Source organism: Delphinapterus leucas, chromosome 3 (genome assembly GCF_059928025.1).
Source record: "Delphinapterus leucas isolate spDelLeu-1000000601 "Yukka" chromosome 3, BTC_Dleu_Yukka2, whole genome shotgun sequence".
In the NCBI taxonomy this organism is placed as follows: Eukaryota; Metazoa; Chordata; class Mammalia; order Artiodactyla; family Monodontidae; genus Delphinapterus; species Delphinapterus leucas.
The window spans coordinates 102786047-102800501 of NC_143131.1; the positions used below are offsets into that span (position 1 = coordinate 102786047).

At 38.8% G+C, this 14455-nt stretch overlaps 1 protein-coding gene across 3 annotated transcripts in view; it reads left to right on the forward strand.

Annotated features, from left to right (window-relative positions):
* Positions 1–14455, forward strand: part of SNX24 (sorting nexin 24) — a 163628-nt gene that overhangs the window by 140566 nt on the left and 8607 nt on the right. For all 3 annotated transcript variants that reach the window (XM_089909231.1, XM_022588672.3, XM_089909230.1), the window contains 2 exons: positions 12678–12772; positions 14143–14175. In XM_089909231.1, coding sequence (XP_089765357.1) covers positions 12678–12772; positions 14143–14175 — 128 coding nt within the window. The remainder of the gene's footprint in view (positions 1–12677; positions 12773–14142; positions 14176–14455) is intronic.

Genomic DNA, 14455 nt, shown 5'->3' on the forward strand with positions numbered 1-14455 from the left:
CCCTGGTGCCTCCCTGGATCCCTCCCTGGGGCATAGCTGGGCCAGGCTGGGGGTAAGCATGGTTGAGTAGGCCACTACCTGGGATGGTTGGTCTGGTAGACTAGTATGGTTAGTGTGTAGGTCTGACAAGGTGTCCAGGTTGTGCATTGGTCCCTCTGTTGTATTTGTACCCTTGTGTTTCTCCCGTATCTCTACCTAGCCCCAGTGATGTCTGGCTTCTCAGCAGGCTGTGTACCAGGGACAGTCATGGGCAGGAAGCAGAAGTGAATCCAAAAATGTTATCTTCAGAAGAGGCACATCTTCCAGCTTTTTCTTCTTCTTCTTTTTTAATAAATTACTGTTTTACCCTCAAACTGCTAAGATCTTCAAAATATAAAACTTCTGCTTGAAAATGTATATAGTCATTTTAACTTGCTAGGGTATCAGCGTAAATCTTTGCTGTCTCCCTTTAATTGCTCTTAATAGAAAGCTGTTAAAAGATCATAAAATTTGTGATTAAAAAGTTAAAGTAGAATTGTATTTTCTTCCACCAGCCAATGCCAAATTATTCCCTCTGGGTCATTTTACAGTGATTTGGACAATTCTTTGTAAAATAAGTTTAATGAAACACTTTCCATTTCCGTAGGGATACTGTCTGTGATTTGGTAGGATATTTTTCTGGATAATCAGCTTACATTTTTATTTGTTTAGTCTCATTACCTATATGCTTGATTTCTTTACTATTTGGTAATGTGTGTTCTTGGCACCTGCTGTGTTAGGCAGACAAGTTTTTCATGTATTTGTCCTTTTCTTGCTTTTTATAGACACTGCAATGTATGTGTGAATCTAATGGCTTTTTGATTTTTCATAGACTATTCTTCATGTTGTGGACTTTTTTAAAGTAGTAAGTTAAAAATAAAAATATCAGGGTTGGTTCTTTCCTCCCTTCCCCCCTTCCCTCTCCCCTTCCTTCCCCCCTTCCCTCTCCCCTTCCTTCCCCCCTTCCCTCTCCCCTTCCTTCCCCCCATCCTTCCCTCCTTCCTTCCTTCCTCCCTCCCTCCCTCCCTTCCTCCCTTCCTCCCTTCCTCCCTTCATTCCTTCTTAAAGTATTCTACCCAGTACTAAAATAGTGAATTAAAAGTAAATAGCAGAGTTGAGTTTTTCCTTTTCTTCTCTCTATTTGTTAAAATATTCTACCCAGTACTCTGTTCTTTGGGCCAAAAATTGGACTTTATGATCTGCAGAGGCAAGAAGTCTGTATCAGCAGGGGTTTGTGTCCTACCACAGGTAACAGTCCAAATAAAAGGACTTAACTAAAAGTGGGGTTTCTCTTTCTCAGGCATATTATTTCCTCAGGCGTTACCGGTGGTGGGTAATTGTGGGGTTTGTTTCCGTAGCTCAAGATCGTCAGGGATTGGATCTCTTTGATTCTTTTGGCCTTTCCCTTATGATCACAAGGTAACATATGAACTCAGAAACTACACTCATGTTCCAGGAAAGAGGGGAGGGGAAAAGGGTGAATAGATGAGGAAAAAGATGAGGGCCAGCGGAGCCTGACTGTTCACTTTTAGGGAACTTTTTGGGTCTTTCCCATCCGGTGACCTCCACTGACATCTTAGTGGCCAGGTCTGCAACACGTGGCAGGGGAAGCCGGGAAATGTGGGAGGGGTGTTATTGTCATTGTTTTTTGTTATTCCCGTTTGCTTTTTTTAGCTTGGCAATTTGCCAGAACCACCACCACCACCACCACCACCACCAAAACTTGGTGCTCCATTAATAAGGAAGAAGAGGAGCATGGATTTTGGGTAGGCAACCAACAGCCTGTGCCACAGCCACCAGTGGCAGCAGGCAGGCAGAGAATTCAAGCTTAAGTGTAGAGTAGCTTTCGCTGCAGTCATTCTCTGCCTACTTCCTGGGAGACCTGGGAGCCTATCAGAAGAAGGCTGGTATAATCTGGAACCCCCCAGAAAAGGGTCCATGTTCACTGTTGAGTGTAAATCCCTAAATAGACATCGATAATTTAACTCCAAGTTATGGGAGGACTTATTTCAGCATCAGATTTGGGGGAAGGACCAGAGTAGGTGTGTTCTTCTTTCCATGGACTGAGAGCACAGGCTCCTGCTTGGACGTGATGCGGTGACTAGCAGCCAGGTGCATATAGACCCACTCTCTCTTCTTTCATGCTGTCGTATTCCATCTCCCTTGGTGTAGTCCTTTTGGGATACTGTTAACCCACCTGTGTATTTTATGTGAACAATTTCATTAACTGCATTTTTTGTTGCAGCCAAGAGGTCAAGGACCTCTTCCCCACTTCCTTTATTATTTCCTATATAGACTTGTTTTTAACTTTAGACCTATGAACCATCTCCACAAGGGCCACTTTTCATTTTTGGTACATTTCTCTGAGGACTTGCTACTGCATCTCAGAATAAGTCTCTGTCTCACTCTCTAGCTGCTTCCCACTAAGCGTTCCCACTGAGTACCATGCACTATGAACTTTCAAGTTCAGCCTCATTCAAGGTTCTTAAATTCATGTAAAACATTAGTTGCATAACTTTAGCATATAAACAGGAGACTCAATGCAGTGCTTATACCTGGACAAATATAAAATACTGTTGGTGGTCTTCATTCAAAATTTTAAAAAGATATTTGCCCAGTACACTATGTCTTAGCTATAGTGCAGTGAGAATGTGTATACCTCGGAAGGCCTAATTGATCTAAACTACACCTCTTGAAACTCAGCTGTGCTGGAGCTGTGTCAAAGTGCACAGTATGTGAAGAAAGAGAATGCTAAGTAAATCAGAGGAATAAAGTAGATAGTTGGGAGCATGTTTAAGGGACTTGAGAGAGCAAATTGTTTTCAAGCACTTTAAACACTTTAAAAACATCAATTCCTCAACACACATAGGCTATGCTAATTGTAAATCTTTCATTAAAAACCAATCTCCAGAGGCTCTCTCCAGGCAACATCTTACAAGCCTAGTTCTGATTTCTATTTCTTCTTTAAAGTAAAAAGATAGCGCTTCCATAAGCATATTCTATAATTTGTATTTCAATTGGTGTCTTACCATATTGTTTGAATAACTAAGTCAGTTTTGGTTTGCTTTGTAATACATGATTTTATTCAAATGTATTAGTCCCCTGATTTTAGTTTTGACTTATAGGTAAGTAGCTAGTTTATTATTGCTTTTAGAATTTTTTTTTCTCTATTTGAAGATCAAGAAAATGCCTCATAAATCTAGTGTTATCTATAATGTGTAATTGAGCCACATTGTTCTTCAACATATAGTTAGGTAATTTAAATGGATCAAAAGTATGTAAAATATGGCTTTAAAGCATTTTACCCAGTCAAAGAAGAATTGAACAGGTCAGAAGTTGCCAAATAGGTTTTGAAATGTTGTGAGGCCAGATAATTTTGGTCTTTGCTTTTGCTTTATCCTCAATTTTTTTTTTTAATGTAGGACAGAAATTAATGGAATTTATTGTTCTTCTTCTTGGAGTCTTTATATACTTATAAGAATTAGTTGCGATGTTAAGCAAAAATTTAAAGCCAAAGAAAATTAGAAATGTATTTTAAGGGAGCTAAATTTCAGTAGTTCCATTAAATTTATCTATGGGTTCCATTAAATTTATAAATACAGTAGGAAAATATATATTGGAAAAGATAAAGGGTTCCAATAAAATTTACTAAGAAAAGAATTAAACTATGTAGCCCAGTGCTGTTGTGCATGCATAAACATGAGTAAATATTTATGGAATGAATGAATGACTCAGTGAATAGGTACATCTGTAGATCAGTAGTTTTAGAGCTAGGGAGACCTAGGTTCCAGTCCTGCCTGAACCCTTACCCTTTAAGAAACCTTGTACAGGTGATTTAGACTTTCTGAGCCCCAAATTCTTCATAGGTAGAATGTGGATAATGAAAGTATGTCATTGTTTTGTGAAAATTAAATAAGATAAAGAGCCCAGCACAGACCAGGTGTTAAATAAATATTGTTGTTATAAACTATATGAAAACTGCCCTTTGTGGTAGGTTAAAATTGTTGAAAGTTAATATGACTCAGTCCAGTATTAATCATCACATCACATAAAATGATTCTTTTATTTCACACATAAAAAATGATAACTTAGCCCAACCTGAGGGTCTCAGGAATGTTTTCTAAGGGAGGTAACACTTGAGCTGAAACTTGAAGGAGAAGTAGGAGTTGGCCTGTTGAGAAGAGGTGGGAAGGGCATTTCTTATAATAGAGCTATACCCTAGTAAAAGGATAACCAAGGCTAAGGTAGACTGTTTCAGTAGTGTTGTTTCGATAGATTGGGCCTTACTGGCTCTTATAAACTCTTTATGCACTGTAGTCAGAGTAATAGTCTATTGACCTAGGACTATATACCCTTATCAAAAAATAGTTGAGCATAATACTTCAACATATGCATATTTAATAATGTAGCATAATTTGTAATGCTATAAACCCATTAAAAATTAGAAAAGATAGTTTTTTCGTTATTTTTTATTTTAAATCTTTTTCTTATATATTTTCAATCTTTTTTAACATTTGTTTTTCTGAATCACAATTAATTATCTTATTTAACTCTCCACATCTCTGTAACCCACTTTGGAGACCATTGGCCTATGAAAATCCGTTGAATATGGACAAAAGTTTTCCTAACAAAGTTTCTCAACCATGTTTCATGAGAGTTTAGGGTTTATAGTTTCTGTATCTGCATGATCTCATGCCTCCAATCTAGAAAATTAATATATCATTTCACAAAGCTGACTACATCTCATTCAGCGCTGTACTTCCTCAGAGCAGAAGCAAAACCACTTGTGGGGGTGGGGAGGGGCATTCCCTGAACCTGGCCTAGCCTTTCCCACAGATAAAGCCCTGCAGAAGATGAGCTCATGAACCTAACCTACAAAACAGAAGAAAATGAACAGCTATGAGTGAGAGACACAAAAACAGGATTAAATCCCAAGAAGTTCAAGTAAAAGGACAATTGAATGGAAACCCAAAATTAAAATGTCTAAAATAATTGAAAGCATAAGAAAAGATCATGAGCCTAAGAAAAGCAGAACAGGCAGATTTGAAAAGGAACCAAATATGAAATGAAAATCTAATGGTTAAAATTAACTCAGTAGATTAAGAAGCTGTTTAGGGACAGCCAAAGAGAGGCTATAATGCAGTCACTGGATCCGAGGAACACCACTGCTGTTCCAGTTGTAGTCAAACTACAAGTCATCCTTCACATAACGCAGAAGTCCTGCCCCACCTCTCCAGCTCAGGCTCTCCTACTTTATTGCTCAGCTTCATTGTTTCCTCAGGCACAGCCTCACTGGCCTTTCAGTTTTCCTAATGCCACGCTTCCACCTTCCACAAGTCTTTGAACACATTGTGTTTTGAACAGTGTGCTGTGCTTTGCATCTGAAATACCCCACTCCCTTTATCCTATTAGCTCGTTCAACTCCCAGCCCAAGGGTCACTTTCCCAGGGAAGCTTTGTTAGTACTTCACAGGTTAATAGGGTGCTTTTTTTTAACTGTTGCTTAAAGAAGGGATTTACTTCCCTTTAAGGTACTTATATCAGTTTGTAATCTCACATTCATCACTGTGATTATTTGAAAACCATCCATCTCCCCCACTAGATTGTACGTCCTGGGAGGACAAGACCATGTTTGTTTGGTTCCCCATTGTGCCAGTGGTTGTACTTAGTACCTGGTAAACAAATGTCTTTTTTATGAATAGATATTCCAGAAACACAGGACATAAATTTTGGTATTAAAATACTTCAAAAGATGGTTGGTTTTCCAGTTGCTATTGTTCCATGGTTAGTTTTATCTTTTTAGCCATATTATCAGAAATTAGATTTCTTCTGTCAAATCTTTCTGAAGCCAAATGACTTTGTTTCTTTGCACAGATTCTTTACCGCTTTAAATGGGCCCTTGTCAGCAGCCTTCAGCTTTTAGTGCAAGTCCTCAGATTTCTTGCAAGATAGTCTGTAAAGCCCTGTGAAATGATAGCAGATATCTATTTGAATCTATGAATGGTGCAGTTTTCACCAGACACCGAGGAGATGTGTCTTGGGAAGTGTGGCACACACAAAGAAGGATGCGTGGTACACTGCGTTCTTCCAGAGCACATTTGATTTTTATTTTTTAGGTGGTCATGAGCCTTCGTTAGATCCATTTACCAGCTGACTTTTTTAAAAAGTGTTCCTTTGGTAGCCTTACTGTGGTTCATTTTGTGAAATTGTGAGCAAGTGCTGGGGAAGGGTAAGTGGAGGACTGAGGACGGCAAAGCCTCTGTGAGCTGGTAGGTTTTGTTCCCAGAGGACAGGGACACGGCAGCCCACTTACTGCCGTGAGGAGGTATTGATTTTTCTCCCTCCCTGTTCTTAGCTGCACCTCTGAAGCAGGTGTGGTGTGAAGCATCTTTCCTGGTGAAGAGAGGAAAAACTGTCATGAACTTTGTCACCTCAACCGTCGGGCATTTCAAACCAAACAAGGTGGAATAGGAAAAGAGCTTTCAGGACTCTTGGAAACCTCCCGACTTAGTTCAGTACCCTGGCTTTTATGACTGAGAGGTTCCTTGCAGTTGTTAAAAAACCTTGATAGACAATGGGAAGAAATGTGGTGGTTTTTTTTTTTTTAATGTTTTGAAAAGAGAATAAAAGGTTCAAATCAGTGAAAACAGCGCAGCTTTGTGCAGTGATCTTGGAAGGTTAGCAAAGTGGTCTTGTCCAAGTTTTCAGCAAGATGTTCCGTTCCTGTTATAATTGGCTGCTGGGTAGGTTTGGACCTAACTAGAATGCCAGCGTTCGATTTCACCGTGTCCTCAGTGGAGATATGTCACCGTTTATGCTCGCCTTAGTGACAATTTTCTAAAATGGAAACTCATGGGAAATCATTACAGTGTTTATATGTCTCCCTTTTCGGACGGCGTTATCCTGTGATATTTTACCAGTGTTTTCCACTGCATGATGGCATCTAGCGAAGGTTAAGGCAGAACAGGTCCCTCTGTAATTTTGTGACTACATTTTACTTACTGAAGAAGAAAAGATAACTGACAATTAAGTATTTGGGATGTCACAGAAAGAACATGTGCAACTAATCAATGGTATCCTTTGGGAACATGATTTTATAAAGCTGATAATGTAGAAAAATCGGGATTTTGTGATTTCTGTTACATGATGATAATTGCACCTTTTCAATAAAAGAGACATTTCTCCTGGAGTAAACATTGAGCTGGAGGAGGATGCTGCTATCAATGCTATTGTTTTTCTGCTCCCTTTAGGCAATTTTTTGGTAAATATTTTCATAGAGATTTTTTTTCTATTCTTTTTTTAGAGTGATATTTCTGGTCTATAATAAGGAAAGTTATTTATTCTTCTGTAACTGAGTAACATGGTTGTAAAGAGTAATAATTATTTTTTTCTTCTTACAAGGTACACTCAATTGCCCATTTTAATATTTATCAGAGTTGGATGTAGTCTTAGCAAAGTGTGTTACATAATATATCACACACTTGTTACAGTTCTTTGATTTAGCCCCATTTCCTTTGTGCATCTTAATAACAACCTGATTTTCAGCCTGTGTACTTTCTAAGTGGTAAATTGGCTGGAAATTACTGTGGTTTTCTGTTAATTCTGTAGCATCTCCAGCCTGCATGTGTATGAAAGAGCAACTAAAAGATGTTCAGAACCCAGATATTTAGAAGCTCTTATGATTCCTACTCTTCCCATGCATGTGCCACTTTTCCTAGTTTTATGGCACAGGCTTCAGCTAGAGATAGATTCCTTCTCTGCTGGTTTGGACAGTAGTTTCTTCTTGTTCCAGCAGCTTTGGAAACTGCCACCCTCCTTAACAGAATGGTTAGTTAACTTAAAGACCACATTATCTCCTTGGTCCTCCACTACCTCATTCCATGCTTGGTACCCACTGTTGAGTGGCTTCTTCATATGGACACTATTTTAATCTTTTAGCCATTTTCATTGCTTGCCTCTAGCTCTTCCTGAGTTTATTCTTATTTCCCTTTACTTGGGGATTAAATAATATTGCTTTCAGTGGAGTGAGAGGATTGCTCAGCTCATTTTACACCTTTGTGGAAGCAGGACTTTCTTGCTGACCTACCACTTGTGACCAACAGCACTTGTGACCTACTCTCCAACTTGCATCTGGAGATTCATTAATTCTGCCTCTTACAGTATTTGACTCAGTACTTTAACCTGTAAGATTTAATGGGATTATTTCCAACTTTTTCTTCAACTTGTTATGCTCATTTTGAATTCTGATGTTTTACTGTGTAAATTAGCTACCCAGCCATGCATTCCAACTTGCATGCAGTGTCAGGACTCTACCATCAGAGTAATTAGTTAATCAGTTAGAAAGCACCAGGCCTGGGACCTATCACTGCTCAGTGGTTCAAAATGCCCATCTCGTAACAGGTGTGGCGTACTAGTGCTTCATCAGCTGTACTCTGTAGAAATAGAGTTTAAATCTTACTTTCCCTCCTTTTTTGCTAACTTTGGGAACCTTCAACACCACAGCTTATTGAATTCTAGAGTTATATTTAGAAGACGTAGAAGCCATAAATATGAACTGCTTTCTAAATCCGGTACAGCAGTAGATTTTGGACTTTCAGAAAAAAATCCTTCACCAGACACGGCCAGACAAATATTTTCAACCACAGCCTAAAGCTGAAAGCACTCATGAATTCTAATAGCAAAGCAGCACACACTCCAGCGGGGTTCTAATTGACAAAGAGGTAGAAAACTGAAACAAGAAGGCTAGCGTGCCCTTTGGGGAGCTGGCATCCAGCACGGGCCCAGCAGTGCTTCAGGCTCCAGGCCAAATGAAAAGTGTGCCCAGCAGCGTTGCTGCCACATCAGAGCTACAAGCAGGCATCTTTGGCTGGGCTGTCAGGGGCCTATTGGACCCCCTACCAGTGGCAGCACAATTATATATGTGTGTGTATTTTTCAGCAAGCAAGATTCTCAGCTTTCATCATTTTCAAAGGGATCCACGAATCGTAGAGGACTAAGAAGCTCTGTTTGTTAGATAGACAATAATCCAAACCTCCAAAACCAAGAAAATAGATGGTTGAGAACTGATACAACAAAAAAATTCAAAGGAAACAGAATTAACATTTATCGAATGCTAATTGCATGCCAGAGACTCTTGGAGACATCACCTAATCCTCACAATGACCTTTAAGGTAGACAGAGGAGATACTCAAACCCAGGTCTTGCTCTAAAACTACATATTCCCACTACACCACTTGCCTCTGTAAAGAATGAAAATGACCATTCAATTTACCATTGAAGATAAATCAAAAATAAAGATAAGCAAGCTAAAACAACAGGGAAATATTATTTGATATTTAAAATGTTGTTTATATATATATATATATATATATATATATTTTTTTTTTTTTTTAATCAAAAGCTTATCTAGTGAATAGGTCCGGTGATTTAGACCAGACCAGGGTCCCAAGCATGTGGGATGGCCCAGGGTGCAGCGTCAAGGAGTGGTTCTTCTTGAGCGGAAGCTTTTCAAGAAACTGAAGAGGATTTAAATGAAACAGTTGTGAGGCCCCCCTTCACTGATGGGTCACTCATGGAACGTGGTCATGTGTTTCTGAACCAAAAGATTTGGTTGACCTAATACATTTTCTCTGTTGCATCTCTGTACTAACTAATGACAGTCATTTCACTTATACATATGTATTAAATTAGGTAAATTCTACTCTATTATACTCTGTCTCTGGGCTTAAGTATTAATTATTTTCTTACAAGCCTTCTTAGCAGTTTAGGAGATATTCCCGCCGCATAACCGAAAGCTTGACTAACACCCTCCCCCCGCCAGTGCTGCTTTCTTACAACTGTAAATCCTGAAATCCACATTGGTCATTGTTTTATAGAAAATATTATTTGAGAATAATAATTTAACAAAAATGCTCACAAATTTTTGAAGTTTTCGATATTCTTTTTTTCTAGTATATCTGACCTAAAACAACATGATCATCTATTTGGCGTACTCTGGGGAGGCTGAGCAGGATTAATTCCTGTCCCGGTGTTGCAGTGTAAACAGCTTTTTGCCTGTCTTTTGTCATTAATGATCACGCTGTAGATGTAGTCAGTGCATTGTAAGCCAATCTGTCAAGGCAAATAAACAATTCACCTTGTTAAAATTCCCTAAATCTTGCATTAATAAAACGAAAGTAACCCCCCCCACCCCCGAACACTCAAGAGATGTCTTCCTCCATGCTGCAGTGATGGATGACATGTCTAAAGATCCTGGAAATTAAGTAGTTCAGGTCATTAAAAGTGTCCCACACTTGTTATTGATTTAATTTATTTTAAAAGATGGGGGTGGAGATAATGGTTACCCCCCCCCCTGTTTTTTTTAATCTGAAAGCTACCACTTGTTCACATAATTAAAACTATTGCCAGGGTGAACAGCTCTGTATTTGTTACAACATTAAGCTTTATTATTCAAATAGGTATTATCCTCTTAAATAGATATCTACAAGTACAAGCTGATAATCACTGCAACTTGTATTATGGCAAAAAAAAATTCCTTGGAACTTCATATGTATCATGATTCCTAGAACCTTTGATTTTGGACACTGAAATAATGACCTTCTGGGCACCCCAAAAATATTCTCGGATAGATAAAAATTTAGATGAAAGCCAAATGGATTGAAGGAAAGAAACAGAAATAGTAATGGAAGAATGCCCCTGGATAGGGGAGGGGTTTTTTTTTTCTCCCCATTTTATGAATTTTTCATTTTTCTACTTTATAATCAAGAAAAAAGTAAACATTTTAGAAAGATGGAGGGATGGATGCGAAGGCATTTAGAGAGTGCAGATTCTGTGTCACTGTATTCTAAGGCAAGTTTAACTTATGTGTGTGTTTACTTGTTTATCACTAATTTTCTCCACCAGCCCACATTCTACTGACCTGTAGTATTCACTGCCATATCCCAGTGCCTAACATAATAGGTGCTCCGTAAATATTTGTTTAACGAATAAAGTATTACCCCAAATATCTTTATTTTCCTCTTTTTTATTTCTTAAACTTCAGTGGGCACAATGGCCATGTAAGGAATAGTAAGAGCCCCAGACAAGGCTGGATCTCCAGATTACCCCTCTCCAGGGACTGAACAGCAGGACGGTTGAGCACTAGTATAGTACAGAGGTCAGTGTGCTAGCACTGGCGATCTCTGTAGTAGCTTATTCCATTTATATGTCCTGAACTGGGTAACAGAATTCCAAAACATGGTAAGAAATGGGGCAGCTCCAGATGTAAATTATGGCTACAAACAATACATTATATAGAATTATGTGTATACAAGAAACACACAATTTGACCTCTTTCACGTGTTATGTATCTTTTGCATCACCTTGCATAGCTGTTCCTGATCAGCTGAGTGAATGACATTTCAGCATCAATTCTCATTGGGTTCTTTTTTGGTTTTTTTTAACATTTTTATTGGAGTATAATTGCTTTACAATGGTGTGTTAGTTTCTGCTTTATAACAAAGTGAATCAGTTATACATACACATATATCCCCATATCTCTTCCCTCTTGCGTCTCCCTCCCTCCCACCCTCCCTATCCCACCCCTCTAGGTGGTCACAAAGCACCGGGCTGATCTCCCTGTGCTCTGCGTCTGCTTCCCACTAGCTATCTATTTTACATTTGGTAATGTATATATATCCATCAATTCTCATTGTTTTTTAAATAATATGTACTTACCGGGGGAAAAAAAGCCATGGTAAATTATAAAAATGACCCTTAAGAATAGTTACATTAATTTTAGAGATTATTGCACAATGTCTGATGCTTTTCCCGTGGTCTTCGTAAAAAAAAAGGGCGGGGGGAGCAAAGGTACAATCATTGCTCTGGCAGACTCTTTCAAAACTAAATATATATGAAAATGCACTCTTACAGTTCTCTATTAGATTTCTCCTTCAAATTGCATAATTTGGATATCTGAGAACTGACATGGTTATGCCATTATGGCAGCTGTTTAGCAGAGCTCCCTAAATGGAAGAACTCTATAGATTTTTTTTTTTTTCAGCATATACACTGATTTACACTTAGTGGTGAAACTGTTACTGACCCTTTAAGTGGAGCTGTCCAAATAGCAATAAATGTCAGTTGATCCTATTGCTGAAACAGGTGTTAGCTGAAGGATCTTGACTAAATCTTCTAGTTAAAAAAGCCGTGTATAGTATTTCCTGAACAGTAGTGGTTTCTTGTAGATAGACACACACACACACACACACACACAATTTCAGATCACTTTATCACTAAATAAGGAAAACTTGATGTAACTCTCTTAGCAGTATTATTGATGTTCCCAGGTTTTTTAAATACTCATTCTGGATTAGTACCTCCATGAAGGCAGGAACTGTGTCTACCTGGTGCCTGGCTGTCTTGCCCCCCGTCAGCATCTGAAGTATATATAGTAGATGCTCCGTAAATGCTGCTTGGGTGAAAGAATAGATAAAATGGAGCATTTGCTGACACTGAATAACGTGTGTGTTGGCCTAAATTCTTGGTGGGTGAAGTGGGTAATTTTGCTTTGGGGTAATAATGCTGGTAAGAACTTTGATGGATGGTTATGACTTTTCAAAATAGTTTATTTGATTGATTGCCTAGCAAACTTCACTTTCTAATTGTTTTCTGCTTTCACAGGCTGTCATTTTAGAAAATGAAGAACTTCCCAAACTGTTTCTTGATTTCCTAAATGTGCGACATTTGCCCTCTCTACCAAAGGCAGAGAGCTGTGGGTGAGTTGTTTACCTATTGGACGTGTATCTTAAGTTACTTTTCAATCACTTATTGGCCTGACAGATAACACAGGTGGTGCGGAGGGCCAACCTGGCCACACCCATTCTTTTGGCTTGGGACAGCACTCGCTCGCCCCCTGCTCGTAGTCAAAGGAATTGCTCCTGAGTCTTGTGGCCAGGTGACCAACACTCATTAATTCAGGTTTAAACTTGAAGAATTGACTTTTTAAATTATACTTTTATATGGAATGGTGTTACATGATGGGAATTATAAATCTAGATAGCTTATTTAGAGACTAATGTTTATTTGTGAATACTTGTGCAAAGACTGTATCCCCTTGGCACATTTATTCATATAATTTTTAAAGGTGTAAATGATCTTAGAAGTGATTTTATCCAACTCGCTTCATTTTAGAGTTGAGCAAACTGAGACACAGGAATAAAGTGCCTTTCCTAAGGTCGCTTACCTTTTAGCTGGCAGAGCCCAGGCCTCTGGCGTAAGCTCTTTCCCCACTGTCCTGCTGCCTCTCCCTCAGGAACTTCTAAATGAGGGGGCTGCAGATCCTAATCCCTCTCTACCAAGAAACCAGACATCTGATATCAGCAGCAACTGGGAAAAGTTCTTCTGAAGAATTAACTCTGAAACAAGCCACTCGCCCAGCTCTTGGCACCTGTGTTGATCTGGCCTCCGAAGGCAGTCGGCAACATCTCTTACATGTTAAATCTATTTACAAAGAACCACGTCATCACAAAGTCTCTGCAGATCCAAGTTGGGGAGAGGGTTCTATCCATTTTCTTGCTGCCTCCAGACCTGCCTGAATGACTCACACTAACTACAAGATGTTCAAGCTAACCACACCCAAAGTTGTGTTAAAACCCAGCCATCCGCTGGATGAGAGGCTAACACCTGTCACAGCTCCCTCACCAGCAGTGTTTACTCGGGGCCACTTTTCAGTCACCTCAGAACAAGAATCGTACACCGCACTCACCAAGTCATGTGTATGGTCAGTGCTTCCTGTTCCAGCTTGGTGCATTTGCTGGGAGGTTGGGCTTCATATGTAGTTGTGTATTTTTTAAGAAGAGATAGTGGGAATGAAATGAGTGAAATCTTTTCTCCATTATATAAGTCCAAAAGCAAAACCATAGGATTTCTGAGTCATCTCCAGGAAAATTGAAATTCAAGAATATTGCAGCCTTGGGGTTCCTTAGAATGAGGCATCAGCCACGCTGTGACTCTGTGAAAATACCTAAGTCTCTTTTCAAAATGTCTCCCAATTCAGAGCTCTAAGAATACTGGCTCTTTCTTCCTTTGTTGACATAAATACTGACCCAACTTTTATGGTCTTCTTTTCTTTTTAAAAAAAATTTAGATCTTTTGACGAGACAGAATCTGAAGAGTCAAGGTAAGAACAAACACCAGTCAGTCAGGAGTTATACAAACCAAGAATAAGACTAAGGTTTTGTTAAACATTTACTTACCATCATCTGATTGTTTCAAGTCAAGGTTTTCTTGAAAACCTTTGCTAGAAAATTGATTTTAAGACGATAAATATTTGATGGGAAGTTACAGAAGTAACCATTCTATTTTAAGGCTAGAGGAATAAAGTCCTACATTATTTCATACAAGTAATAAGAATACATTTCATCAATAATCGTACTACAAGATTTAAAAAAAAATCACTT